The 10,731-nt window shown below is 37.6% G+C and overlaps 1 protein-coding gene across 1 annotated transcript; it reads left to right on the forward strand.

Moving 5' to 3' along the window:
* Window positions 1-226: 226 nt before the first annotated feature.
* Window positions 227-6,852, forward strand: B3GALT2 (beta-1,3-galactosyltransferase 2). The gene is made up of 2 exons (XM_010171314.1): window positions 227-453; window positions 5,314-6,852. Exon 2 carries the CDS (start codon window positions 5,448-5,450, stop codon window positions 6,714-6,716), a length of 1,269 nt encoding a protein of 422 aa, XP_010169616.1. The 5' UTR covers window positions 227-453; window positions 5,314-5,447; the 3' UTR covers window positions 6,717-6,852.
* Window positions 6,853-10,731: the final 3,879 nt, after the last annotated feature.

The raw sequence follows: 10,731 nt of genomic DNA on the forward strand, positions 1-10,731 counted from the left end.
AGGAAGGAATAGAGGGAAATCCTATTACTGAAGGCAACTGAACCACTACGCACCAGCACTCCCTGCTAACGTTTCCATTAGGAATATGGATACTGAGGAGCAGAGAACACAGCACTGCATTGTCCGACAAGGGAAACACCAGATGTAAAAGCTCCAATACGGCGGCTGCGAATGCCAGACAGCCCCGATCAGAAGAGAAACGAGAACTACTGTCCTTTTGTTTGAAGGATGAACAAAAAGCCCCAAGACAAGGACAACACTTATGAGCAAGGAAGGTAACACAGCAACCAGCAGGCAGATGGACAGATTGGATACCGTGAAAAGCGATCGCAGGAAGCAGACTGTGGGGGATGTGCGCATGTTCGAGAGCATCTTTTTTGCTGAAGTGATGGCGTGCCAAAACTATTTTCTGTGGGTATAATCCTCCAGCCACAAATGGCCTGACCAAGGAAGGTATGTCAAACCCTTGTGTGTGATATTCATTCGATTGTCTGTTATCTTTTCAGCCATTACAGATAATGATCGCTCCTAATTTGCAGAGCCCTGAGATGACACATCTCTGAACGGGGAGAAAGAATTCTAGCTGGTTTTCCTCTCCCACAGCACAATGTCACTACCTTACACTTACTAAATGCACTGCTTACAGTCTGCACAAGGTTGGGGAGGCTAGAGAGGAGGGATTAAAGGGATAATGTAGCTACTGCTCTTAACTGAGAAATTAAAATCTCAAACCCTTCCAATATAGAAAAAACAGTTAGAAATCCTCTCAAACTAGGTCAGAATTAATCCTTATCTGAAGTAATCTTAAAGCACTGGTAAAATGGTCATGATGTGACACCCTGAGTGCACTGAACCATCAAAACAGACCACACAGTCAAATTACATTATCTTAAAAGTACCTTCAGACCTTTTTACACTTGCTTTTTCCCCGCCAAAACACAAGCAAAATGTCAGCAGGCTAACAGCAGCCAAGCAGAAACCGGGAGTGTGCAAAAGATTGGACATGATTTAAGCCATCAGCAGTGCAATCAGGCACCACATTTTACAAGCAACATCAGGCTCCCCTGACATCCCAAAAGGAAACCTTCAAACACTATACATTCATAATGGTGAGCACATAACTTATCTCATGCCATCATTACAATTTCTGTTTAATATGAAAACAATGATTGTTTAAATTTTATTGTAAACTGACATTCCATCTAATTGCCATTCATTTCATTTTATTGTTGAAATTTAAGTACTTCTTCACTAGTGGCAAACAAACAAGATGAATATTTGCAATACAAATTTAAGACCTAAATCTATAGCAATTTAATACACCAGAGAATTGAAGTGCTTATCTACAGAATCTACCAATAAGCTATAATAAATCATTAAATGTCAATATAAATGTGCTTTATTTGCCTGAGGCAATGCTAACATGCAACAAAACAACTGCAACTGGGAAGAATTCACATACCTAAGGATGCAGCATACAACAGTCACTGGTTTCAGATCACTTCCAAGACATTTCAAAGGTAAAGTCACTTTCCAGAACTTTTAAAACAAAAAATTCTACCCTCATGAAATAGTCCTGGAGAAGCATGCCTAGCTAGCAGTGCGACTTTTGTGTCTGACATTTAAAAACCTGCACAAACCTCATCCCAAGAACTGTTTTGTGCAAAAGATTAATGCAGTTTGTAAGTGAACTCGGGCACATTAAGTGAGGCCTAATATGCAGCCGCTGCTGCAGTTTATCGGAATACTGACTCAGGCTGCTTTTTGAACTCTTCCCTCTAATTAAAGAGTTTGCCCACACAGCTAATCAAAATATGAAAATCCAGGACGTGTGAATAGGAAGTCAAATGCTTCAATCTGCAAAGCTATAATTATAGAGCAGAACTGAAAGTAGAAGGAACCGAAACACCATCAGAGCACAGACCACAAACAAGAATTCAAGAGGCATTCACAGTTTGTATATTTGGCATTTGATAATGCATCAGTGACTGCACAGTCAAGTGCCCAAAATGAAGGAGAACTATTATAAATCCTATCTTCAAAATGCAGAGCTCCATGCGACAAGACACTTTGAGAGGACAAGGTGATTGTGTAGAGACCTTTTGCTATACTTAGGTTTTTTACCTACTGCCAATGGTTGGTGCCTGTTCATAAGCCTTCTGTGAAATTAAATTTTAAATATTAGGGCAAAAGCAGTAATGCTCTGTTTAATCAAAAAGTGAGAGAAAAATAATACTTTTATGATACTATTTGATGGTGGGTTTAATACACACTGATAGCTGCTTACATTATTTTTAAACAATGCATCCTAGCACAGAGTATTTTTTAATGGAGCATCTGCTATTGCTGTATTTCAAATGCTTAATACCCACTCTATATTTTGAAATGTTTTACACCTGTATTACAAAGAAAATGAGACACAAAGTTATTTTTTTTCAGTCAATAGTTTTATGAAGCTCAGACACAGATGTGGGTCCTCCCCTATCCATACGATGCCTTTTTAAAAAGCAGGGACTGAAAATTTTCTAGGAAACTCTCACTTTGAAAAATCAAGGAAATATGTGAAAAATGACACACTTTGAATCTCTTATGATTCTAGTTCCAACCCTCGCTGTAAAACTTATTTTAATGAGCACAAAATGAGCATGCAGGCTAAAGAAAAAAAAACAAAAAAACCAACAAACTTCAACCATTACAACTGCCTCTTCTGGGACACTTTCTCAGGGCATCATGGAAAGACAGCACCTGAAAACAGCTTTCAGCTTATATAAATATTTACAAAACTTAAGATTCTCACTTTCGCCTATTGCCATGTGAAAGTAGGTGCACAACAAAACAACATCTCAATTAAAAATTAAACACAGACTAGTAATGCACTGCAGACCTGCTGAAGGATTAGCTTCTAACGACTGTAGTTTTAGAAGTGGAACAATTCAGTGTGACAAAATTAATTTGCATTCTAGCTGCTTCTCCACATTCCTGAAATTCTGCTTTTCACTTTCTTCCTAAACTGCATACATATGCAATGGAATGACAATTAATCAAATATTCCCAGTGTTGCCCTCCAAACTGGTATCAAACAACTAATTTCACTGAGATCTACAGTATCCTTTGAAGTGACATTTATGTTTGCTTATGCAGAGATATTCTTCCCAAATAGCTGAGTGCTCATTTAAAACTCACTGCACACTGCAGAGAAATGAGAAGTATTAGTTTTGAGGGCAGGCTTTTATTTTCTAAGCATGCAAAAGCAGGTGCAAGTGGTCAGATAAGCATAAGTCTTCTACATTTAGGGCTTATTTTCTTTTACGTAAGGATAATGTCTGAGTTATAAGTAGCATAAAAAGAGTAGTGTGGAATTTCAGGTTAATTCTCAAGCTACATACTTTAGACATGCATGTTTAAGGGCTGTAGAGTGGAAAATAATTCTTAGAAAGGTAGATCAGTCTCTGGTAAGTGGCAGCAGACCCAAGCAGTTAAGGGGAGGGGAAAAAAAAATAATATCAGAAATAGTTTCAGTAAGGTTGAGAACAAAACTCATGAATGCTGTGTAACAATACAATGACAGGGAAGAACTTAATAGATCACTAGGCAAATAGTTTTCTATTTCAGAAAGAGAATGAAGGAGCAGTGCCGCCTCTTAGACCCGTTCACACAGTTCCAGAGCAGGTACAATCCCCACTCACTCGCTCCTCCTAGTGGAGTCTGGCCAGAGAGACAGCTCCCAACCGCTGCTACCATACTGGGAAGGAGGCACCTCCCGAGACACCTTGTTTATACAGAAACTGACACACAGTAATTAAAACACAGCTTAGTTATAGGTCTCTCCCTACCCTTTTGAAATACAAGTTTTCCCTTACATGAACCAGGTAGATTAAATGTTGTCACATGCAGACAATTTAATGATATTCAACTGCCATCTCATCTTAAATTACTTCCTTACAGTGTAAAATCCTGTAATTTCCCATATAACATGTCACTTAGTTTTTAAATGCAGAAATTAATCCAAATATTGGTTTCAGAAGATAGCAAAGCAATTAATAAATTACACATTTCTATTAGAAACAGCATTTCCTGTGGACTCTTGTTCAACTGTCATCCTTTTTCCTATACAAAACCCTAGGGCCCAGAAATAAATTAGAGCAAATTGAAAATCACAAACGAATTGCTACTGTGCAGTGAAAGGTTCATTTACGAGATGATGTGATCAGCTTTTAATATGCACCATCATGAAGCTGCCATATTGACTCTGTTCTTGAATATGAAAAAAATTTAAGAGAAAATGAAGCACATACTACTTTGGCACACACAGGTACAGCTGCTGGTAACAATGCTTGAAATTTCTCTGTGATACCAGAACTATAGTTGTTACATATAAATTTATAGAGGGAGGGAAAAAAAAATAATCATGTTCATCAGGTAGTTTGCCAGAAACTTAGCGCTGTGCAATTTTACTTCCAGTTAATAGGAACATTTACCTCAGATCTCTGCCTACTAAAAATCAACAGCTTAATTTTTCATGAACTGCCCGTGAGCCTGGCGCAACAGCCAAGTGTTCCATTCAATATTTTCCTTCATTGCGGAGTAGAAGGTTAAAGGTTCCTGAAAGGTGACCCCAAATGTTATCCTGCGTTACCATCTGAGGGCTGTGCAGTGAGGTTACTGGACCCTGAAAATTAATTTTGACAGGTGCATCTTCTCATTGACTTTCTGAACACAGACGGGGCCGGTGGAAACACGCCAAGCAGTGTACTGTGACTAACACAACTCTGCCATAATCAACCTTTGCCGTCTGTCCCACCACCAATACATGACCATTTTACAAAAAGGGTTTTTAAACTGTGAGCCGTACTAGCCTCTGCATGTCAAATCAATTTTAATTAATGCCAATAAACCTTCCATCTGGTATCAAGGCCTTTTCATTCAGTCCTCCTCAAACACTGTAGAAGGATTTCACCATCAGTATACACGGAGCTATTTATGTCTACTTCACACTTCTTCTGCTAACATGATAAATTATTTTTTTTCCATTTTATCTTTGGTACCCAGGCTGTTTGTCAAAATTTTTATCATGAAAAGAGCATTTTTAAAAGCTAACAAATCAATTCAACCTTAGTCGTAAAACAAGACTGGCTTTTAGCATAAAAATCAAAACTTGTTTATATTATCATGGGCTGGTTTTTCTTAAAAAAACCCCCGAACAACGAAACCCTCAATTTTATGTTTATAACTACTTTCTCATCATAACTTTTTATAATATGAGTGTGTAAAATTAAAGGCTTCTGATGTTCTTTTTTTAAAATCTTTGCAGAGTGAGCCATTTGCAGACAATTACTCGACATGAACAAAAGAAAATGAATACCAAAGAATAGCAGTGGATTCAAAAACGATTGGAAAAGCATTTTGCTTGGCCACTGTCTCATATCCCATCATTGGATTCGTACAACATGCTTCAGTGGAGAAGACGACACTGCTGCTTTGCAAAGATGACCTGGAATACCAAAAGGTCCCTGTTTCGCACCCATCTCATCGGCCTGATCTCTCTCGTATTCCTTTTTGCTATGTTTCTGTTCTTTAATCATCATGACTGGCTGCCAGGCAGGGCTGGATTCAGAGAAAATCCCATGGCTTACACTATACGAGGATTTCGATCTACAAAAAGTGAGACAAACCACAGCTCTCTACGGAACGTGTGGAAAGACACCATACCTCAGACGCTCAGGCCTCAAACTGTCACCAACCCCAACAACACGGACCTGTCACCGCAAGGAGTAACTGGTTTGGAAAATACACTCAGTGCCAATGGGAGTATTTACAATGAGAAAGGTTCTGGGCATCCAACTTCGTATCATTTCAAATACATCATCAATGAGCCTGAGAAGTGTCAGGAGAAGACCCCTTTTCTAATATTGCTCATAGCTGCAGAGCCAGGCCAGGTGGAAGCGAGACAAGCTATTCGACAAACCTGGGGTAATGAAAGCCTGACACCTGGCATCCAAATTGTTCGTATTTTTTTGCTGGGGTTAAGCATCAAGATAAATGGATACCTCCAGCGTACCATACTAGAGGAAAGCAGACAGTATCACGACATCATTCAACAAGAATACTTAGACACCTACTATAATTTAACCATTAAAACTCTGATGGGAATGAACTGGGTTGCATCTTACTGTCCAGGTGTTCCATACGTTATGAAAACTGACAGTGATATGTTTGTCAATACTGAATATTTAATACACAAGCTTCTGAAACCGGAGCTTCCTCCAAGGCACAAGTATTTTACAGGTTATTTAATGAGAGGTTATGCACCTAACAGGAACAAGGATAGCAAGTGGTATATGCCACCTGATTTGTATCCAAGTGAACGTTATCCTGTATTCTGCTCTGGAACTGGTTATGTTTTTTCTGGAGATTTAGCAGAAAAAATATTTAAAGTCTCCTTAAGCATCAGACGTTTACATTTAGAGGATGTATACGTGGGGATTTGTCTTGCCAAGCTGCGAATTGACCCTACGCCTCCACCCAATGAGTTTGTCTTCAATCACTGGCGAGTTTCTTACTCCAGCTGTAAATATAGCCACCTAATTACCTCCCATCAGTTCCAACCTAGTGAACTGATCAAATACTGGAACCACTTACAACAAAATAAGCACAATGCCTGCGCCAATGCAGCAAAAGAAAAAGCAGGCAGGTATCGCCATCGCAAACTGCACTAGAAGGGCAACGCTCCCTCTGTCAACGTACTCCACGTGCAATTTGTAAATACTGCTGAACGCATGTACAGTGAAAATGGATGAGCTTAATGGGACAGACTTTAGTTGATACCCATCACATAGTGGAGTCTGAAAATTATTTTTTTAAGTTAAAAAAAATTATAGTTCTTGATAACACTAATATTATGAAACTATAACCAAAAGGTTTTCCCAGGAAATTTGAGGAAAAAAGGAGACGGTATATGAGGATTTTTGTGTTAATGTGCAATAATGAGCATGCACACTTTGGTGGTACAATTGCTGATTTATGTGCCAATAAAACATAATTGAGCATATTTTCCACACTAAAATTTTATTTTTAAAAAATGCATTCATAGCTCTAGTTCTCTTCAATGTAATGATTTCTTGTTATCTAGAATTGTCACAAAATGAAACATGAAAAACTAAGGAAATGCACAAAGGGCAGATAAGTTTTACCTTCAAAAACCACACTATAATTATTATACCCTTACGTACAATACATTAAGCTATGTCACATTTACAATTTAGTAAGACACTATCAATGAACTCTAAAACACTAAGAAAGTACTCCCTTAAAGAAGGTCCAGTTTTGGGAATGTTGGCTATTTTGGTTAGGAAAGAGGGATAAATGAAATCAAAGTTCAGAAGACTGACACTTTGTACATCACCTTTGGAAATGCAAGTGGTGTTCTAGATTCAATGGTATTCAACTAGATTCTCCTCAAAGAGTCGACTGAAAGTTACTTAATTCTCTACAAGTCATGGGGTGAATTCCTAAAATGTGGAGTCAAACAACATTCATCTTGGCATCTTTATGCAAATTCAATTAATCTGCTATTAATTTCCTTACATAACTTCCATGTAACTCAAAAGCTGACCAGAAATGCAAAATGGAACTTCCAAGGCTTTCACCATAGTCTTGAAAATGTTCCATTTTGTGTAAAGAGGGAGAAAACAAACTAAATCTTTGTTGATCTTGCTCTTTCCTGCCTGGCAAAAAAAAAAAAAAGAAAAAAAAGAAAAAAAAAAAGAAAAAAAAAATTGTTCCGCAAGAGAAAATTAAGCCACACACCTTGCTCTATAGGGGAAGAAGAATAGATCATAGAATCACAGAATCATGGAATCACAGGCTGGTTTGGGTTGGAAGAGACCTTAAAGCACACCCAGTTCCAACCCCCCTGCTATCAGCAGGGACACCTTCCACTAGACCAGGTTGCTCAAAGCCTCATCCAGCCTGGCCTTAAACACTTCCAGGGAGGGGGTAACCACAACTTCCTTGGGATGTCATAAGACAGAGTTCCAGATAGCATTATGGGTGAAAACAAAATGTAAAAAAGCCACAACATGTACCACTGAAAATAAATTGTGAGAAGTAGGTTAAATCTATTTACATCTTTCCAGTTTTCTAACAAACAGAACTTTTAAAGCTTATTTTCCAACAGAGTTACAGCAGAGTTGTATCACATTCAGGTTATTACTGTTTGTCACAGTGCCAGGGTAAGCAATACCCACCTCTGATTTAGCAGCAAATGATGGAACTGTGATTAGCTTTCTGTTTGACTGGGGCTTTTTAATTGGATAAAATACAAATATTTGATGTACTTTTATTATTTAATAAAATTGATTATATTTATGGTCCTTCAGACTTCACTTTTTATGGGAAAGCTGCTCAGGAAGTAATAAATTTCTAGCTTTAGCATTACCTGACTTCTCTAGTGTTCCCTAGTTCTTAAAGCCTAGATTTCATGCCATGCACAATATAGTGATCACAGCAGGTGGTTTTTGCTGGGTTTTTTTTTTCCTCTGTAATGAAAAGACAAATCATACTACTGAGCACTCTCAGCAGCCCTATGCAGGGACTTACACACATGAACAGACTGTATTGCACTGGACTAGCCCTCTAAGAAATTCTAGGAGCTCTTACTGAAGATGGGTATGGCAACTTGCTCATCATCATTTTTGGTGATCCTTCACTAAATTTTATCATCTGCTTATTTGAGGTATGATAATTATGCATTTGTGCATTTCCAAGATACCTCAAATCGTAGAAGTGTCTGTTTCTGGGGAAAGTAAATGTGTGTAAAAATAGTAACTCTCCACAGAAGAGAGTTCAACTAGATTGAAAGTGCATACACTTAGTTTTGGGGATGACTATTGGCATTCACATAACACAGAGAAGCAAACTGCACTAGAAAATCTTTGGGAGTGTTCTTTCAACACCCATCTGTAGTTTTCTTCACACTCGATCTGCCTGCTTCTTCCAGCTAACACAGGCCCACAGCTGAAAGTTACCTGGCTTAAGTTAACTGCATGCAAGCTTTACACAATTGTTCAAGTTTTAGATGACCAGAGTGAGGGTTGAAAGCCAGCTGCTACTCAAGGGTATTTGGTTCTGGAAGATGTACAATCCCATAAGTGGCCTCCCCCAGAGTAATGCTGGCCAAGAACACAGTCCATCCTCTTGGAGAGGACTTCAACACTGTTCCCTGCCTTCAGCACTTCGAGGCTGGACTGTAATGTACTCTACTTGGATTTTACCAACTCTGGCTGGTCCAAAACGCTAGCTTCTGGGTATAGTCCAAGAGGTTAATAACTAAACCTTAAATAGGCTGGCACTTGAATCATAAAGTTTGGCAGCCAAACAACCTCTCGGGTACTCCACTTTGGAGCTCATGCATGATGCCGATCTGCCTGAGCTTGGCAGAATTACAGTACAGTGCCTACGAGTTCAGTACATCAAACTTCTTGCTGGTTAAAAGACTAGTGAGGAGTATAGGATGTTAAATAAAAAGCCATCTTTTAAAGGTCTAACATAATTTTAAAAAATTTGTAATAATGTTTGGGTATAAATTGAAATTAAATATATTTGAATCATTATCAAGACAGCCAAAGGCTCTTTAAATTGTTTGTATCCCAGCATTGTTTTCTTGCACAGTTCATTACAAAGCTTTCAGAAGCAAGACGGACAGCTTGTATGATGAAATATGTAATTACAGAATGAAAGATCTACATTCCATTCTCTGCATGTTTTTACTGTTTTCTAGCTTGTGTTTAAGCTATTTACTTACTCTATTAGAATATAAAAACAGTTTACGTTAAAAATAGTGCAATAATTATTTATGTAATTAAAATCTTCGACAAGTTTTCTCACTTTCCCCATACAGCAAGACAAAAAAATATATTTCCATTAGCAATAGGATACAAGCTTGTATCTAAAAGTTTAAAATGTCTGCAATGCAGTAAAAAAAATAAAAAAAATAAAATATAACTAGTTTACTCACTGAGGTATAGAAGTTTGTATAATATTTGCTTTAAATGTTTTTGCTTCTCTGTGTGTCTGCTTCAAATTGAAAACAAATACAAAAAGTCGTAATGATTCAAAACATCATAGGAAAAAAGGCAACGTTATCAGTACCATCCTTACAGCAAAGAAATACCTTGGGAAAATGAAGCATGGTAACAAAATCAGAAATTGGAATTCCGTAATTTTTCCCTATTTATTTAAATTTCAACTAAATAAAGGTTTACACATTGATACTAGATGACCAAAACGAAGTCAACAAAAAATTGTTATTCACCAATAACAGAACTGTTCCTTTCACATCTCCAATTAAATCACTGATATGGGTTATTTGCAGATCTCACATCAATAGATTTGAGCATGAAAAATGCACAACTACAAGTTTTAGAGTAACACAACTGATCCTATCCCCAGTCACCGACAGATTTTTAATGGGTAAAGTTCATGATTTGTTCTAGTCTGAAAAAAATTACAGGTAAAGGTACTTCCAAGCCTAAGTGGTTGCTCAGAGGAAAAATTCAGTGTCCATTAAGCTCTTCACTTAATATTATAAATTATTTTTATGTCCTATAAATTTAAAATTATAGTATGGCAGTGATCTCGAACAGATGAGACAGACCAGCTTTCAGGTTAAGCTTACTAGAATAGTATTTTAAAATCTGCTTTTCTTTGCAATGCACTAATATAAAATGTGTC

The sequence above is a fragment of the Antrostomus carolinensis genome, unplaced genomic scaffold (assembly GCF_000700745.2).
Source record: "Antrostomus carolinensis isolate BGI_N321 unplaced genomic scaffold, ASM70074v2 scaffold23207, whole genome shotgun sequence".
Lineage (NCBI taxonomy): Eukaryota > Metazoa > Chordata > Aves > Caprimulgiformes > Caprimulgidae > Antrostomus > Antrostomus carolinensis.

Bases quoted from the DNA above. Each gene is read 5' to 3' on its own strand.
- B3GALT2 (XM_010171314.1), top strand. From the start codon at position 5,448: ATGCTTCAGTGGAGAAGACGACACTGCTGCTTTGCAAAGATGACCTGG.